The sequence below is a fragment of the Alligator mississippiensis genome, chromosome 8 (assembly GCF_030867095.1).
Source record: "Alligator mississippiensis isolate rAllMis1 chromosome 8, rAllMis1, whole genome shotgun sequence".
In the NCBI taxonomy this organism is placed as follows: domain Eukaryota; kingdom Metazoa; phylum Chordata; order Crocodylia; family Alligatoridae; genus Alligator; species Alligator mississippiensis.
The window spans coordinates 25,854,199-25,872,257 of record NC_081831.1 but is presented as its reverse complement, the minus strand read 5'-3'; the positions used below and the strand labels follow the sequence as shown (position 1 = coordinate 25,872,257).

At 60.7% G+C, this 18,059-nt stretch overlaps 2 protein-coding genes across 9 annotated transcripts in view; one reads left to right on the top strand and one right to left on the bottom strand.

The window, feature by feature from the left end:
- Window positions 1-9,109: 9,109 nt before the first annotated feature.
- Window positions 9,110-12,740, top strand: LOC102575961 (zinc finger and SCAN domain-containing protein 2). Its single transcript, XM_059732478.1, has 3 exons — window positions 9,110-9,295; window positions 9,616-9,744; window positions 10,119-12,740. Exons 2-3 carry the CDS (start codon window positions 9,675-9,677, stop codon window positions 11,378-11,380), a joined length of 1,332 nt encoding a protein of 443 aa, XP_059588461.1. The 5' UTR covers window positions 9,110-9,295; window positions 9,616-9,674; the 3' UTR covers window positions 11,381-12,740.
- Window positions 12,741-14,468: 1,728 nt separating this feature from the next.
- The window catches only part of PNPLA6 (patatin like phospholipase domain containing 6), a 31,874-nt gene continuing 28,283 nt past the window's right edge, over window positions 14,469-18,059 (bottom strand). For all 8 annotated transcript variants that reach the window (XM_059732465.1, XM_059732469.1, XM_059732466.1 and 5 more), the window contains 6 exons: window positions 17,632-17,780; window positions 17,252-17,404; window positions 16,976-17,092; window positions 16,506-16,602; window positions 16,012-16,124; window positions 14,469-15,478 (listed from right to left, as the gene is read on the bottom strand). In XM_059732465.1, the coding sequence (XP_059588448.1) occupies window positions 15,413-15,478; window positions 16,012-16,124; window positions 16,506-16,602; window positions 16,976-17,092; window positions 17,252-17,404; window positions 17,632-17,780 (695 nt within the window). In that variant the 3' untranslated portion in view covers window positions 14,469-15,412. The remainder of the gene's footprint in view (window positions 15,479-16,011; window positions 16,125-16,505; window positions 16,603-16,975; window positions 17,093-17,251; window positions 17,405-17,631; window positions 17,781-18,059) is intronic.

The following is an 18,059-nucleotide window of genomic DNA, read 5'->3' as shown; positions in this document are numbered from 1 at the left end:
CATGGTGAGAAGTTGGGCACCCTGAGCAGCGCAGGAGGTGTTGGCCATATCCCAGGCACTAAGGGATGTGGAGTAAAAATAGCATCTGTCCTGGAAGAAGGCCCAGCCCAGGCGGCAGGGAGTGCACACTGCAGGGGTGGGGGGATCAAGCCAATGTGAGGCACTGGGCAGCCCAGCAGAGAGCCAAGACACCTGGGTTTCACCCTGGTGCCTGTTCCCCAGCAGGGTTCCACCCCCAGAGGACAACACGGGGCATCCTGGGACCTCAATAGTGAGAGCTGCCCCAGCTCACAGCCCAACCTGCCACATTTCATCTAGCCATGCTCTGTCCCTGGGCCCCCAGGGGTGCCCACAAGGCCACGATGGCTCTGAAATGCCCATGCTTAACTGTGGGGCAGCCATCTCAGGCAGCTCCCACATGTCCCCTCCAGGCACCTCAGCAGGCCCAGAAACGAGGGCATCACACTTCAGCAACTCCCAGCCCCATGGAGATGAGAGGGCAGGGACTGATGGAAAGCAGTCACACAAGGGCAACAACAAGCCAGAGCCCCCTCCCTGCCCCACCTCACCCCCCAGACCAAAAGAGATCCCACATATAGACCCTGAATTCATCCATGGACAGGCCCCTCCAGACAAACCTACCCACCATTAAGCTTCAGAGTGAATATGCCCTTGAGTTAAAAGAGTAGTAGCTCCCCACTTCCAGCTCCTGCCTGCAGCTCTCTGCAGACTCAGGCAGCCTTGGAGATAGGTCATGTCTTCAAACACAGGGCACCGGCTCACAGGCCCTGACTGCCATATACAGGGGAGCCCAGGCATCCAGGCCTACCAGCTGCCCACAGCAGAGTCCTGGGGCCTGCCCAGTCCCAGACAGCCTGTCTGGGGCCCAGCGCAGGCTGTGGATGGCACTGCTGTGGCTTGGGGCTGGCTGGACATGGCAGGTGCTTGGAACTCACCATCGCAAGCACGAGAACAGAGGTCCCGGTGGCTGTCATAGACCACCCAGCGGCTCCACTCCTTGTTGCCGGTGTAGAGCATCACCACAGAGCGGATGCTGTTTCCGTAGTTGAAGTACAGGGGCGGCGTCACCCCGGCCAGGCCCAGCAGTCCACCCTCCCCACACACCCAGTGCTGCTGTGGGCGCTGGGCATCACAAGGCTCCAGGCGCACGGCTCGCTGGCTGGCGCTCTGTGCCACACCCACACAGCTCCCACTGCCCACGTGCAGCAGCCGGCCTCCCAGCACCCACCGGAAGAGCTTGGTGGGGCTGGGTGGGTGGCAGGTGGCAGCTGTCAGGGACTTCCCAGCCTCCACCTCCACACACAGCTGGTGGTTCTTGTTGTAGATCATGAAGGGGCTGGAGGCTGAGGACAAAGGGGTAGAAAGGGCTCAATGCTGGGAGCACCACTGAGGCAGTGTCCAAGCCCCAGGGAGAGCCAGGCAAGGACCAGGGAGCATCTTCCCAACTGGGCAAAGGCAGGTTCTACCTGAGTTGTGCAGGAGCCGGCACTGGGTTGGGGATGGGACAGGAGCCAGGGGCAGGAGCCCTGCTGTGCCTGCAAGGTGCTAGGTGGGCACTGGCTGGGTCACTCACCTGTCTCCAGGAGCTGCTGGTCCTGCATCTGTGCCTGCTCCATGGTGCCCTTCATTGCTGTGTCTGCAGAGGGGAGATACCATGAGATGGCTGTCAGTCCAGTTGGTTTTACTTACCTGACAGGGGAGGTTGTCTTTTCAGCCTTGAATAACTCAGTGTAGCTAGAGGATGAAGCTAGAGGTGCCCTCTGCACAGCAGGCAGGCTGATGCCTGCAAGAATCTATAAATGCCTCCAAATGTGAGGTTTTCAGCTACACAGTTTATGTTGGTTGGGGATGGCTCTCAGGCTTTCCCTGTAGCTTTCCCTTTTGGCTGGGGGAAAGCAAAACTAGGGGGCATCTGAACTCCAAAGCTTGGGGCTTGCAGGTTGGATGTCTGGGAGGTGGGATACTTGCTGGTGGTAGTGCCACACAGACTTGAGCTCTGCTCAGTCAACAGAATTTGGGTTTGATTTGCCTGATTTGGCTTAAGACACAACATTTCAAAACAAAAAAAGAGACAGGCTGCCGGGTCACTGCCTCCTAGGCATGCTGCAGCCAGGTGAGGAAAGAGTGGAAGCTGGGGAGCTGGGATTCCTGGGTTCTACCCCTGCTCTGGCAGGGAGAGCTGGGGGAAGCAGGTCAGGATGCCTGGGTCTCCCTCTGGGCTCTGGCACTGCTGTGCTGTAGGACCATGGTGCGTCCTGACTGGCCTCTTCCCTTGCTGCTGGAAAGCTCTGGGGAGCAGGAACTCCAGGCCCCATTTCACCTTAACTCTGCCCCCTCCCCACTATGCACATGGCTGAGAGGTACTCTGTAGCACCTTTGGCCAGCCCAACCCATCTACCCCCAGGCACTGGGCACAGACAGGCCCTGAGTCCCTGCAACAGGCAACCCCCTCCTGACTTCACTCTCACAAGCAGCACCCAAGACAGGCCTCTCACTGGGAGGTGACAGGAGCTGGGCAGCCCAGGCCAGGGAGTATTGGATAGGACTGTGCTCCACTGCAAAGGAATGAGGGAGGGCTCTTCATCCAACCTAGTTATGAAAGGAGATTAAAGCAGCAGGGATACATTTATGGAGGAGACACAGAAAGGGTGACTCTGGCACTCCAGTCAGAGAGTAATAAGTGCTGTTGCACTTGTTGTCCCCAACTTGCAGAGCGGAATGGAGGGTGTTTTGTTTTTCCTAGGCTAAGGGGGGGTAAGGAGAATTTCCCCCTCCTATTACTACAGCTGTAGGAGATGGGGATCTTACTTGTCTCTCTCAGCAGCACTGGGTGTTGGCTGCAGCTGGGGATGGGGATGATGACTGGGCTGGAAGGAGTTTTCCCCCTAGTCCTATCAGCATGGACTGTGGAAGGTTTTGCCTCCCTCTGTGGCAGAGGGGCATGGCCTCTGGCTGGGACCCCTCAGTGTGGATCTCTCCAATGCTGCCACCCCCGCTTCCATCCTCACAGCAGCAGAGAACTGCCAGGGCCTTTGTGCCCTGGCCTTAGTGGGGTGAGTCCCAGGGTGTGTTTGATGCTTCATAGTTTCATAGTAGTTTGGGGTCAGAAGGAACATAAATAGATCATCTAGTCTAACCCCTCACCACTGGCTGGAGCACATGCTGGGATCACACAACCCCAGACAGGTGTTCATCCAACCTCTTTTTGAATTTACCCAAGGTAGGAGCAAGGACCACTTCCCTAGGAAGTTGGTTCCAGATCCTAGCCACCCTAACAGTGAAATAGTGCCTCCTAATCTCTAACCTGAACCTATTCTCCAGCAGCTTCTGGCCATTGTTCCTCGTCACCCTAGGTCCTGCTGGGGGGAATAGGGCCCTTCCTATTTGCTGCTGATCTCCCCTAACGAATTTGTAGGCAGCCATCAAATCCCCCCTCAGCCTCCGCTTGCTGAGGCTGAACAGGTTCAGGTCCCTCAGCCTTTCCTCATAGGGCCTGCCATGTTGCCCTCCAACCAAGCGGGTGGCCCTCTGAACCCTCTCAAGGCACAAGCGGGTGGCCCTCTGAACCCTCTCAAGGCAGGCCACATCATTCTTAAAATGCAGTGCCCAGAACTGGACGCAGTACTTCAATTGAGGCCGGACCAATGTCACGTAGAGGGGGAGTATCACCTCTCTGGACCGGCTTGAGATGCATCTTTGGATGCATGACAAGGTATGGCTGGCCTTGCTGGCTGCAGTCTGGCATTGGCAGCTCATGTTCATCTTGGAGTCAATAATGACTCCAAGATCCCTTTCCGCCTCTGTGCTTTCAAGAAGGGAACTCCCCAGCCTGTATGTATGCTGTGGATTCCTTCTCCCCAGGTGCAGCGCCCTGCTTTTCTCTACATTGAAGCGCATCCTATTACCATCCGCCCACTTCTGTAGTGTGTCTAAATCTAATTGCAGCCTCTCTCTCCCTTTGAGCATGCCTACCTCTTCCCACATCTTAGTGTCATCAGCAAACTTGGACGTGTTTTCCACCCCCTCATCCAAGTTGCTGATGAAGATGTTGAACAGTGTGGGCCCCAGGACCAAGCCCTGGGGGACCCCACTACTCACATCCCGCCAGGTTGAGAATGACCCATCCACCACCACTACTCTCTGGGTGCGCCCCATCAGCCAATTTTTGACCCATCCAACTGTGTAGGCATCAATGCCACAGTCGCTCGATTTATTAATGAGAATGGGGTGAGAGACGGTGTCAAAGGCCTTCTTAAAATCCAGAAAGACTATGTCCACGGCAACACCATCATCCAGGGATTTAGTTACCTGGTCATAAAAGGCCATCAGGTTGGTCTGGTAGGACCTGCCCTTGATGAACCCATGTTGATTTCCCCTGGGTATGATATTCCCTGCTGGCCCCTCACAGATGTGATCCTTGATAATTTTTTCAAGGATTCTCCCCAAAACTGACGTGAGCCTTATGGGCCTATAGTTTCCTGGGTCCTCCTTTCTCCCTTTCTTATAAATGGGGACCATATTAGCTAGTTTCCAATCTCCGGGCACCTGGCCCATGGACCACGATCGCTCGTACAGCCAGGCCAAGGGCACAGCAATGACCCCCGCCAGCTCTCTCAACACCCGTGGGTGGAGGGCATCAGGGCCCGCAGACTGAAAAACATCCAGCCCTTCCAGAAGATCCCTAACTATTTCTGCACAGACCCAATGCTTGGGGTACTGGGCCTGGCAGCCATCCATGAGGCTCATTCCCAAAGAGTTTGAGAGCAGGGTAGACAGGCATTTGGCTGGGCTGGAGCAGGGGCTGGATTAGCTGTGGCCTCCTGAGGGCCCTGCCAACCCAGATCTGCTCTAGTTCTATCAGGAGACCCACCAGCTTCCCTGGCCAGTGCCCATGGCTGACCCCAGGCCAACAGGAGACACATGAGGCAGGGTGGGGTGCCAGGGGGACAGAGGAGGGGCCCTGGAAGGTGTTTGCAGGCATCGCAGCAAGGGGCAAGTACTTACAGCGTGTGACTCCAAGCGTGAGGAGCAACAGGTTCAGAAGCAGAGAAAGCCCCAGGAGTGCACCGCCCAGCAGGAGCCACCATGGCCCCCACACTGCAGGGACAGAAAGCCACACACTGAGAGGTGCTCTGGGGGCTGACAGCCAAGGCGCCCCCCCAGCTCCCCTCAGAAGGGACAGTCAGCCTGCACCAGAGCCCAGGACCCAGGAGTCCGGACCCCAGCCCCTGCTTTCACCACCCCTACCCGCTGCAAGAGAGGCAGGACCCAGGAGTTCTAGCTCCAGTCCCCTCCCGAAACCCCAAAATGCTCCCAGAGCTGAGGAAGAACCCAGGCACCCGCCCTCTCACGCCCACCTGCCTTCCCCTATGGGCTCTCAGAAACAAGAATCACAACCAGCACATTTGAGCCCTGCCCCAGCCTTCCCTGCCACCCTGCCCCACCACGCCTGGTACCTGGTGCAGGAGCAGCCCCCCGCTCTGTTTGCTTCCTTCCAAGCACCACGGGCGGGTCACAGGCCTCGTACTCATTTTCCTCAACCGCAAATGACTCCCTGCAGGCTGGGCAGCAGTAGGTGGGTGAGAGCCTGCACCCACCCCACCCTGCATGCAGGGGCATGGAGCCCCAGCCCCTGCCTCCCTGGGGGTGTCACCCATCTCCCTGGCATAGCCACGGCCCAGCCTCTGTGTGCTCTCCCTGGCCTGGGGCAGCCTGGGGGGGTGCCACAGCATCTTAAAATTGGCCCAGAGCCCCTAGGGTGGGTCCAGGCAGCCGGCAGGGGGGCAGTTCTCCCTGGGTCACAACTGTTCAGGTCACAGCCCAGCTCCAACCCAGCCCTGCAGCCTTTCCTTAGCACCAGCAGTGACACTGCCAGAAGTCCAGGCACCACTGAGATTCCCCATGAAGCAGGTTGTCTGGAGACCCTTGGACAGCACAGACTGCCGGTTCCTGTGCCAGGGACCGACCTCGAAACTAAACGTCTGCCATGGGACACAGCCCCGAACTTGCCCCATCACAGCTACTGCACTCTGCATGGGGGCACCCCCTGCTGGACCCGAGCTCTGCCCCTGCAGCACAACACCCTCTGCTGGACACCCTATCTGCCCCCTGCAGCACAGCATCCCCTACTGGACCCCTGTCCTGCCTCCCACAGCACAGCACCACCTGCCCCGCACATCACAGTGCCCCTGCTGGACCCCCTCCCTGCTCCTCCCCCCCTCCCAGCACAGCAGCCCCTGCCCCTCACAGCACAGTGCCCCCTGCCGGACCACCACACTGCCCCCCACAGCACAGCACAGCACAGCAGCCCCTGCTGAGCCCCTTCTACCCCCCCAAGACAGTGCTCCCTTTTGGATCCCTGCTCCACCCCCCCCCACCCTACAGCACAGCACCCCGTGCTGCCACTGCAGCATTCAGGTTTTCCCGCAAGGCCTCTGGGGCAGGTGCTGAGCAGAGCTGGGGCTGCACCAGCCAGGGCTCCTGCTTCATACCCAACTTGCCGCTCTGCTCGAAGCCCCATGGCTCCTCCTGCTGCTTCTCAACAGCATCAACATTGCCGTACGTCCCCTCCATGCTTGGTCCCGCTGCTAGTCAGCCCCACACACACCCGGCCCTGCCACTCCCACTGTGCTTTTGTCTCTGCTCAGCAGCTGATAAGGCCCCCATCCAGGAAGGGGCTACTCCGGTAAAAGGCAAGTCCCTGCATCGGAACCCAGTGGGGCCCCAGGGTTCCTGCCACACAGGGCCGCAGCCAGGGAAACATGTTCACTGCCTCACTCCAAACCACAGGGCATTGGGGGGCAGCAGCCAGGGTCAAGTCCAAACCCCATGTCCTCACCTGCTACCAGAGATGCAGGGCTCTGCCTTGGGCCCAGGGGATGGGGCAGTCTCTCCCCATCATGATCAATGACCTGCAGAGTTAGCAAAGCCTCCAGAGTTTCATGTCCAAGTCTGCAAGGCACAGGCATGACAGGGTAGTGGCAGAGACTCCCGGGAAAAGTGGGGAACAAGCCCACCAGGATAGCCATGGTTCCCCTACAGGGAGAGGGCTGGGATCAGCCCTAATGATCTGGGCTTCCTCCAGCCATGTGGCAGGCCCCTGTGCCACACGACTGCCGAGGAGGGGATAGGCATGCAAAGCACCTGGCTCTGCCTAGCAGGTGCCAGGCCCTTTGGGATCAACCCATCTGGCATCCGCTGCTGGACACCTGGCACAGCTTTGTGGGCCTGGTGTGGCTCTTGCCCCAAGGCCTGTGACTCAACCCCCAGCTGCGTGGGGCAGCACTGGTCACCCCACAGGCCAGATGGTTCTCACACCCCAGGGCTACAGATGGTCCCTGTGGCCAGCATGGCAGCTATGGGGTTCAGGGCAGCATGGAAAGGAGCCTGGGTGATAAGCCAGGACCACAGCTCCCCAGACAGCATCCCCAGCCCACTCCCCATGCAGCCATGGGGCACAGGCCACAGAGGCCTTGACCTCAACAACAGGGTGGAGACAGGGCTGCCCAGGGTGCCCCACTGGGGTCTGGTGGAGTTTGCTGTGTCAGGGTATGTGCAGGAAGCATCCACGAACTATCACTGCCTGCTGCTCCCACTGCTCTATCAGCTCCCAGAAGTGGAAGCAGCTGCACCCAGCTCACATCCTGCCCCTTATCTCAACCAGATGCACAGCCTGGCCTGGGGATGCGGTGGGAGGCAGCAGCTGGCACATGGGAAAGGATGGAGACAGCACCCATCCCCAACCATGAGGGAGGAGGATAGTCCAGCTCTCTGCCTTGGGCACCAGCCAGAGGCTCAGACGCAGCCAGGCCCTTCATGTGGAGGGCAGACCCAGCCCTGTGAAGAGGTCAGTCAGGGGTTGAACCCCCATGCCACCAGCTCCCAGGGTTTCTGTGCTCCCTTCTGCTCAATAAGCAAGGCCTGAAGGTCATTCCCCTTCTTGTTTTGTCCCAGAGCACCAGTGTCCCCTCCCAGTCATAGATTCATAGGTTCATAGGTAGGGGCTGGAAGGGACCTCAGAAGATCATTGGGTCCAGCCCCCTGCACCAAGCAGGAAAGACAACTGGTGTCAAGTGACCCCAGCGAGGTGACCACCCAGTCTCCTTTTAAAGATTTCCAGGGTAGGCGACTGCACCACCTCTGGAGGGAGCTTATTCCACAGTCTGGACACTCTAGTTGTGAAGTAGCTTTCCTAATGTTGAGCCTGAAACGGTCTTTCAGGAGTTTGTAACCGTTACTCCTGGTTTTCCCCAAGGGTGCCCTGGTGAGCAGTTGTTCACCGAGCCCTTGATGTACTCCCCTAGTGTAGCAGTAAGCTGCTACCAAGTCCCCCCGTCTTCTCTTTCTCAGGCTGAAGAGTCCCGGATCCCTCAGCCTTTCCTCGTATGGCTTGTCGTGCAAGTCTCTGATCATATGGGTGGGTCTTCTCTGGACTCTCTCAAGCTTTACTATGTCCTCGTTGAAGTGCGGCACCCAGAACTGGATGCAGTACTCCAGCCGTGGTCTCACCAGTGCTGAGTAGGAGAATCACTTCCTTGGTTTTGCTGGAGATGCATCGACTGATGCGTGCCAGAGTATTGTTGGGCCTCCTGGCTACAGCATTGCACTGCTAGCTCATCTTCATACTGTGGTCAACTATTACCCTCAGGTCCCTTTCATTCGTAGTAGTGGTCAGGTTGGTGTTGCCAAGCCTGTAGGTGTGCAGGGGGGGTTCGTCCCCAGGTGGAGCACTTTACATTTCTGGACGGTGAGAAATGTAAAGTGCATCATGTGCATGGAGCCCCCTCACATCTGCCTCTGGGAAATGAGGCAAGGGCAGACCAGCGTCTTCCCTGCCCATTAGGTGGGTCTCCTATCAGTCGCAAAGACAGGTTGTGTAACCTAGGCCCAGCCCCTGGCCAGCTCCACCTACTCGTGGGCTCCGTGCGGTGCCAGCTCCAGGGTGGGCAGAGCTCCTTGCCCAGACGGCTGCCAGCAGCGGAGAAGGGGCTTCCCCGGGGCGCCACAGAGCGGCCGGGCGCGCCTGGCGGCGGTCGCTCTTCCACCAGCCCCGCCCGCGCCCCACGGCCGCCCACGCGTCCCCTCCCGGGCCACCGGCCGGGCCCCCTGGTGCTGGCGGCGCCTCCAGCCCAGGGGCTGCACTGGCAGCTGTGGGCAGAGGGGCCCGGGGTCGGGCCGAAGCCGGGGGCCGGCGGCACCAGCGCCCCGCTCCCCCACGGCTTCCCGGACGCGAGGGCCCCGCCCCGCCAGCCGCGGAGCCGCGAGGAGCCGGCAGGTGGGTGCGGGCCGGGGGGAGCCGCCGGGGGCGGGGAGCGGGGGCCGCCCCCTGCTCGGCGCGGGCACGGGCTGCCCTCGCCCCGGAGCTCCCCGCGCTCCCGGGCGCGGGCCGGGGCGGGCTCCGGGCAGTGCTGGGGGCGGCCCCGGGCCCGCCTGGAGCAGAGGCAGGCCCCGGCCCGGCCCGGCCCAGCCCGGCGAAGAGGTGTCCGCGGGCGCAGGGTGGCGGCGCTGGCACAGGCCCCCTCGGCTGCAGCAGGGCCCTGGCCCGGCCGCCTCCCCGACCTGGCCGTGTCCTGAGGCTGCCGCGGTCGTTTGCAGCCCCGCTGCCGGGCGCGGGCTCCGTGACCGTCCCGCCAGCAGGCCCCGCTGTCCCGCGGATGGAGCCGGAGGAAGACCCGCAGGCCCAAGGGCGTGAGGAGGGGGAGAGCTGGGCAGGCCGCCCCGCCGGTGAGTGGACACAGCCGGCTGACACGAGGTAGTGGGGCTGCTCTCAGCTACGGTAGGAGCCCGGTGCCCCCCACCCCACGGCCTCCTGCCCCGGACCACGAAGGCGGCACCTGTCCCTCCCAGGAAGGCTCCCATCCCCATGGCCTCTGGGCTGTGCCCCTCGAGTCAGGCGCCTGGGCATCCGGGGAGATGAGCTGCTCCTCTCCCACAGGAAAACCAGGCCATGCTTCCAGCCGGGAGCAGGCAAGAGCAGCTTGCCAAGGCAACCCAGCTCTGTAGGGCCCTAGGAATAGCCCCTGGTAGGGGGAGAGGGGGAGCTGTGCGGGTCCCTGTGCTGCCAGGTGGGGCTCACCTGGGCTTCCTTCTCCTTGCAGGCATGGTGCTGGAGAGCGTGGCAGGGCAAGAGGATGCAGCAGTGGTGCCACAGGACATGGGCAAGCGCCCCTTCAAGTGTGTGACGTGCGGGAAGAGCTTCGGGGAGAGCGCAACACTGACACGGCACCAGCTGCTGCACGCAGCCGAGCGCCCCTACCAGTGTGACACCTGTGGCCGGGGCTTCTGTGACCGTGCAGCTCTGGCCACGCACCAGCGTAGCCACACGGGCGAGCGCCCCTTTCCCTGCCCGGCCTGCGGCAAGGCCTTTGCAGGCAGCTCAGCCCTGCTGGTGCATCAGCGTGTACACTCAGGCGAGCGCCCCTATCGCTGCGGGGACTGCGGGCAGGGCTTCCGGCAGAGCGCCCACCTGGTCCAGCACCAGCAGGGCACCCACAGTGCTGGTGTCCGCCCCCACACCTGTCCCCAGTGCCCCAAAAGCTTTGGGTTGCGCTCCACATTGCAGCGCCACCTGCTCACCCATGGAGCCGAGCGACCCTATGCCTGCCCACAGTGTGGCCGTGGCTTCCGGCAGCGTGCCCACCTCCGGCGGCACCAAGCCACACACACAGGCCAGCGCCCCTTCGCCTGCCTGGCCTGCGGCAAAACCTTTGCCCTGCACGCAACACTGCTGCGACACCAGAGGGTGCATACTGGCGAGCGCCCCTACCGCTGCGGGGACTGTGGGCGCGGCTACACACAGGGTGCCTACCTGCGGCAGCACCAGCGCAGCGCCCATGGTGCCAGCCCCGGTGCCCGCCCCCATGCCTGCCCCGACTGTGGCCGTGCTTTTGCAGATCGTGCCAACCTGCTGCGACACCGGCGGGGTCACACAGGCACCCGCCCTCACGCCTGTCTGCAGTGTGGGCGCTGCTTCACTCAGCGGGCACACTTGCGGGCCCACGGGCGCACGCACAGTGGGGAGAAGCCCCACATGTGCCTGCAGTGCGGTCGCAGCTTTGGGCACCGGGCAGCACTGGTTGCCCATGGGCGCACGCACAGCGGGGAGAGGCCCCATGTATGCCCGCAGTGCGGCTGTGGCTTTGCCCAGCGGGCCAGCCTGGTGGAGCACCGACGGAGGCACACAGGTGAGAAGCCACATGCCTGCCCTCAGTGCGAGCGCCGCTTCAGCCATCGCTCGGCCCTGCTACGGCACTGCCGCGCCCATGCTGGCGACCGCCCCTTCCACTGTGGCCAGTGTGGGCGTCGCTACAGTCGCAGCTCCAACCTTATCCTACACCAGCGTGTCCATGCTGCTGAATGACACCACCCCACTCCTGTAGACCAGGCCCCGGGCATGGCTGGGCTCACCCAGGTGCCCTTTCTCTGCTTCATGGGATGCAGGGGACAGGGTCCTGTCCTGAACATGATGACAAGTCATGTACATTCCCAATGCCTGGGGGGTGAGTCCTGGGCTTTCCCCCTCCCACCCCACAGCCACTGCTGGACCCTGGGAGGGAGGAGGGGGCTTGTGTGCCCTCAGGTGCCTGGGCTGTGGGTTCTGGGCATGCTCAGCACCCAGCTCCTGCCAGCCTCATGGAGACCCACAGCCCAGGAGGCTCCTCTAGTGAGTACTCCCAACATGTAGGAGACTCAAGTCCATGCTCCACCACTCTATTCCTGTGCCTGGGGGTCTTGAGGCCATATTCCCCTGACCTAGGAACCCTCCCTGCCCTTGCCTTTACTTCCCCCCGCCCCCCACATTAGTACTGGGCCCCTGCACAGGACAGGGCTTGGCCAGAGAGAAAGCAGCAGAGAGGGGATTCTGGCAGGGGCCTGGGTCATGTGTTGGGTCAGAGCCTTGAGCACTAGGCTGCAGACCCTACACCAGGGATGGGCAATTATTTCAGGCAGAGGGCCGCTTACCAAGTTTTGGCAAGCCATTGAGGGCCACGTGACAGGCAGCCAGGGAAGATAAATATTAATTTTCTAAATTTTTTAGGGGCCCCACAGGCCAGACAGGATGGCCTGGCAGGCCACATTTTGCCCACCCCTGCCCTACCCATTCATTCTCATCATTCGCCGCAGCATGAATGCCTCTGGGCAGCTGTAAAGCAGAAAAGGCCCTGCCCTATGCATTCCAGCCCCACACCGTCATTTTGACTACCCCCTAGCAGGGGAGGCTGTGAACCCACTCTTCACCCCATGAGACAGCACCAGGGCAGCAATGTGCCCTACACAGGGGTATTGCTTTGTTTCTGGCTCCTGCCAGGGCAAAGGTAAAGGGTGGGATCAGAGCAGCTGAGTTAGGCCATGGCAGAGGTGGCTCTTGGCTGGCACAGGCACACACCCACGTCTATTGCCTTGGTTCTTGCTGGTGCTTAGGCTCCAGTGCTCCTCTTCAGCAGGGGGGACAAGGTAGGGGAGTTCTTTACTCTGGGCACAGGCCTCTGTCTGGGTGACACCCCCAGCTGCTGTGCAGGGGAGGTGGCCTGTCCTGGGGCCCCAGCTCAGGGCGCAGGGGTTCTACCAGTGCCAGGTGACCTTGAGGTGCCACAATTCTGCTTGGTGGGGAATGGGGTCACTGAAAGTGTGTTTGTGGGGGGGGGGGTGCAGGGAACTGGGTTTTAAATTAATTTTCTACTAGGGTTTGTTACAGAGCGAGAATAAATGTCTCAAATTCCTCCCAGGCCCCGAGTCATCTATGCTGCAGGCACAACCTGGACCCTCCTACCTACTGGAGGAGCCCAGGCTCCTTTGTGCTGGAGGGTGGCCAGGAAGCAGGGGTGGGGAGATGTTCCCATTCTCTAGGGTCAGTATGAATCATCTCAGTGCTAGTGCCAATACTAGGCTCTCGTGTGGATCCATAAGTGGGACTCCCCTCCCTGTGCCTCTCCCCAGGCAGCACAGCTGCAGGCAGGCTGCAGGATCCAGTGAGTGGGCAGGAGCAGCCCTGCACACTTACCCAGTAATGCCAATTCTCCTGAAAAGATCACGAGACCTGATTTCCGAGTTAAATTAACTCCGACTCGTGATCTACATCTATGAACTCCGACTCGTGATCTCCTGATAGATCAAATCCTGGGATTTTTTTCTTCTGGTGCATGTAGAGAGCACCAAGCTGATAAGTCTGTGGAAGGGAAGGGGCTGGGGGGGTGCAGACTGAGGTTCCATGGTGAGGGAGGGAGGGAGGGTTGCAGGGTCTGAGGTGAATGGAGCCCTGGGGCCAGGGGAGGCATGGGGGCACATGTCCCCTGAATGTGTGTGCAGGGCAGTGGTGGGCTGCCTACTGTGGGCTGGAGCTCTGCTGCTTTTGCCCTGGGAACTGTGCACACGCACTTCAAAAATAGCATTCCAAATCTCTTGGTTTTTAAGTTTGTCTCATGATTTTTGACACGGTCTGGTTGGCAATACTGCTCACCCAGGGCAGGAGAATGGTCATAGTCCCAAGGGAGGGTGCTACTTACAACTGGAAACAGGCCTTTGCTACCCCCTGTGAAGGACAAGTGTTCCTGCCCCATGTTCCGCTAGCTGGGAAGGGGCCTCCAGAGGTCACATCTAATCCAAGCCCCTGCCTGGGGCAGGATCAGCCCTGACTAAGCCAGCCCACAAATCCATCATCTAAGCTATTAGCAAAACTACAGAGTCAGCCCTGACGCAGCACTGGACATCACACCCAAACCTGCCACAGAGAAAGCAGGGGCCATGGTGGCCAAAAAGGGTGCTGCTGTAAAAGGTTGTTAATATAGGGACAAGAAACCCCAAGGAGAGGCTGTGTCCCTGCTACAGAGGAAGGCAACCTCCTCCCTCCAGAGTCCATACAGATCTGAGCAGGGGGAAAATTCCTTCCCGACCTCAAAGGTGGGGGCAGGAAGGGGAACCTCCAGGTTGGTCCCAGCAGGCTCACTGGCACAGCCTAGCCACCATCCCCAGCCTGGGCTGCAGCCAACACCCAGTGCCTGAGGGAGGCATAAAAACACTCTGACATCCTTGTGGCCTGGACAAACCTGTAGCCAGAGACCTGCCGGAGGCCCAAGACAGCAGAGGCTGGGCACTCATGCCCATGGTTGGTAAGGGCAGGCAGAGCAGCCCCCATGGGACCAGACATCTGCAGCCATATGGGGGAGGCAAGGGGGAGGAGGCAGTCCCCAGCCCTGGCCAGAGCCCTAGAGCCTGGGGAAGCCAAAGCACGAGGGCAAGTGCCAGCAGCAACCCCCCCTGCCTCTGCTGTGCAGGCCTCACCCTGGGGCACAAACCCCACGGTGCCATGCAGGTGAGCTGGGCCCACTCTCCCTGACCCTTGCCATTGGTAGAGCCACCACTTGGGGTGGGAAGGTCCCAGGCCCCTGCCCCCACTCAACCCCATCCCCCTATAATCCCGAGCCCCCTGAAAGCGAGGCCTGGACACATGCCCTGGAGAGTCAAAGCTTTTATTCCAGCAGAGCCAACCCTACCCTGCTCCCACCCCCCAGCCAAAAGCAGCTTTAATTTTAAATAATAATAAAAAAAATACAGCAAGGTCCCCATGCCTGGCTCCAACCCCTGCCTCCTCATGGGGGCTCCCAGGCACAGCAATAACTTAACAAAAATAGAGATAACTCTGCAGGAGAGCAGCCGGTGGCTGGGCCGGGGCACAGGCGCTTCATCCCACAGCCAATGCAGGCTCCATAGGGGTAGATGGAAAGCCCTGGGTAGGCACAGGGGCCCCTGGCACACAGTGAGCTCAGAGCAGTGAGGGAGGGGTTCCCCTCTTTCCAGTTCAGCTGGTGCCCCCACAGCTGCAAGGGCTGGTGACAGGAGATAAGGGTGCCTCTGGCACAGAGGAGCAAAACCTGGTTCTGCCATACAGAAAGGCCCCAGCTCCTGGGGAAATGGGAAGAGCAGCTCTGGGAAAACCATTGATGGCTTTAAAGTAGTGCCTGGCCCTGGCCCTGGCACAGCAGGATGCAGAGCACAGGACCTGGCCCCTTCCCTCCTTCAGTGCAGGCAGTAGTGGGGGGACCAGAGTACAGAGTCCAGTGCTGCAGTCACCCCAACCCCTGGGCTCAGTGCAAAGTGTTTCTGGGGAAGAGGATAGGCAAAGGCCAACCAGGGGCCCAACCTAGCTCCAATACTATCACGGGCAGTGCTGGGCCCAGCAGGTACCGTTTGTCCCAGGGCAGTGCCAAGCCAGACCCATGGCACTAGGGGGCAGCCACCATTCTGGAAGCTGCCCCATGGAGGAAGAGGGCAGCTCCTGAGCCTCCCACATACTACCCTGGGCCTGGCACTGGGCAGTGCTGGGCGGGGCTGCAGAGGTAGGTGCAGGTGGCAGGAGCAGGGCAGGCTCCGGCATCAATCCTGTGTCAGGCCTGGCTCATGCCAAGAACACAGAGGGCTCCTGAGAGGCGCATGGGCGGCGCCGCAGGCTCTTGTCCTCGTCCTGCAGAGAGGCAGTGTGACGTCAGGGGAGCGGACCGGGCTAGGCTCTTTAAAACAAGACCTGGGACCTGCCCACACTCCCAACCACAGGACAGACCATGCTGTTAGGAGACCCCACCTCCACCTCCCCACAGACCTGGGCCCCAGACAGGGGAGAGGGCTGGGCTGCATGGGGAGGCCAGCAGGCTCTAAGCACAGCAGTAGGTGAAGGAGCCCAGGCAGGGTTCAACCAGGAGCTGGGCATAGGGCCAGGACAGGGAGTGGCTGTGGTGGAGGGGCGGAGCATGCATGGTCACCACCATGACACCTGAACAAGCCTCCAGCCCCTAGGGCATCATGGACCTCTGGCACAGTGGCCCTGCAAGCTTCAGGTGGGGAAAGGAAGGTAGAGTGAGGCCAGGCAAGAGGGCAGGGTACAGCAAGGAAATGGTGTGGAGCTGGGGTTGGGGTTGGGGAGGGGAGACGAGGCAGCAGGGACAGGACTGAAGTCCAGCCCAGGCCTCCCCCAGCCCCAGCAGAGCAGGAGGTGCTTACGTTCTCAGACACTCGGTTGGGGGCCCACTCAGATGGCGTGGAGGGCTCTTCCTCACCCCGCCCCACCTCCAGCCCCTCCTCCTCATACTCTGTCAGGTAGTCGGACTCCTCACCTAGGCCAAGCAGACAAGCTACAATCCCTCCCTGGCCAGTATCAGCGCCAGCCCCCTGGCCTGCCTTGACTCAGCAGGGCCAGCATCCTCTCACCTCCCCTTCTCAATGGTGCCCCACACTCCCAGCCCACATGCCCCCGCTCCCCAAGCCCTGGCCTTTCTACACCCCCCACACTGCCTACCTACCCCAAGCCTACATTCACGTGCTCCTGGCAGCACCCAGAGCCACGGTCCCTGAGGTAAGAGCCAAGCCTCACCAGTCCTAGGGTCTCCAAGCACAGGTATTGTGCTCCATCATGACCCCCCAGTTGCTCCATGTCTTGCAGGACAAGAGTGCTGGACACGTAGAGCTCCCCCAGCCCCATGCCCGCACCCACTCACCATCAGCGTAACCATCAGACAGGTAGGTCTTGGCAGGCTCGATGCGAGAGACAATCTCTGCCAGGTCTGTGAACCCTGCACTGGGACACGTCAGCACCTGCAGGTGAGAGCCATACTAGCTAGAGCCAAGACAGGTGGCCCAGGCCTCCAGGAGGGGAGCATGTCTGGGAAAGGGGCACAGGGCAGGAGCCATTCCCAACTATGGTCTAGAGACAGTGGAGCTGCAGATGATGGGTACAGGACAGGCCAGCTCACCTCATGGATGGAAGGGGGAGAGGCCCAGAAGACACCCGTAGCACAGGGGCATAACCCCTGTTCCTGTACAGGTCTGCGAGACGCTTCCCATTGGCTGCAAGGCCTGCACTGAGGGGAAGGCTGTCCATCTGCCAGCTCCCCTGGAAGTGGGTGGCTTCCCTGCCCCTCCTACCTGCCGTGGTTGGAGAGAGACCCCCTTCCCTCGCACCACTCACATCCATGCGCTTGCTCTCATAAAAGTCAGCTGAGCGCCGGTCCTTCACCATCTTCTCGATGATGTCACCGCGGCTCCAGCCGCTGAACACCACTTTGCCATGCTGGTAGCCCACCTCCTGCAAGAGCACAAGGGTGATGGGCCAGCTGCAGAGCCCGAGGAAGCTGGCCATAGCATGAGACACAGCCCAGGCACCAAGACTTCCAGGGATGGCTGGATGGAAGAGGCTTCCAGTCCCACCCTCCTCCCAGCATCACTGCCCCCAGCCAGGACTCACATAGATCTCATCAAACTTGCCGAAGTCCATGGTCTTGAAACGGTCAATGGGAGGGCGTATGTACTCACAGTACGAGCTAGACTTCACCACCTCCAGCTGCCGCACGCAGGACACATAGGCCAAGCGCGACTGGATCTCTGCCATGTCTGGCACCTGCGGGCAGGGGATCAGACAGCTGGAGTGGGGGATGCAGTGGCACACCAGGGCAGGGTGGGAGTGGGGGGTCCCAGCCTGAAGCCAGCTCTGCCCCAGGGAGAGCCAGTGCCTTTCTGCTGCAGACAGCCAGCTGGTGCAGGTCTCTGCTCAGCCAAATGCACCCAGCTGACATCAGCCCCAGACCTGGGTGGGTGAGGGCTAGGGCTAGGGGGCCAGGGCCTCACCTTGACCTTCTCAGCCCAGGGGTTGAGGCGGGTCCAGAGCAGCCACCAGCCGGACAGGCTGTCCCCATAGTTGCACAGGTCCGTCTCATCCTGGCTGCCCACATCGATAGCTATCACTGTCTTGGCGCCCATGTTCCGGGCAATGTCCGCTAGCATTGGAGACAGCGCATCAGGGACAGACGCACACACAGACCCAGCTACACCCAGACAGACAGATGCCAGATGGCAGCCCTCCCACAGGGCCCCCACAGGCAAGCAGGCAGGGCAGGCAGTGCTATTGATTCATCCCCTTGTTGGCAACAGGCACCAGCCAGGTCCAGAGGCAGGCAAGACATGAAGGTTGGGGCAGTGGGGCTCCACAGCCTAAGGGGACCCCCCCCTCCCCCCAGTGCACAACTGCAGTTCAGTTCCTCTGAGCCCAGTCCAGG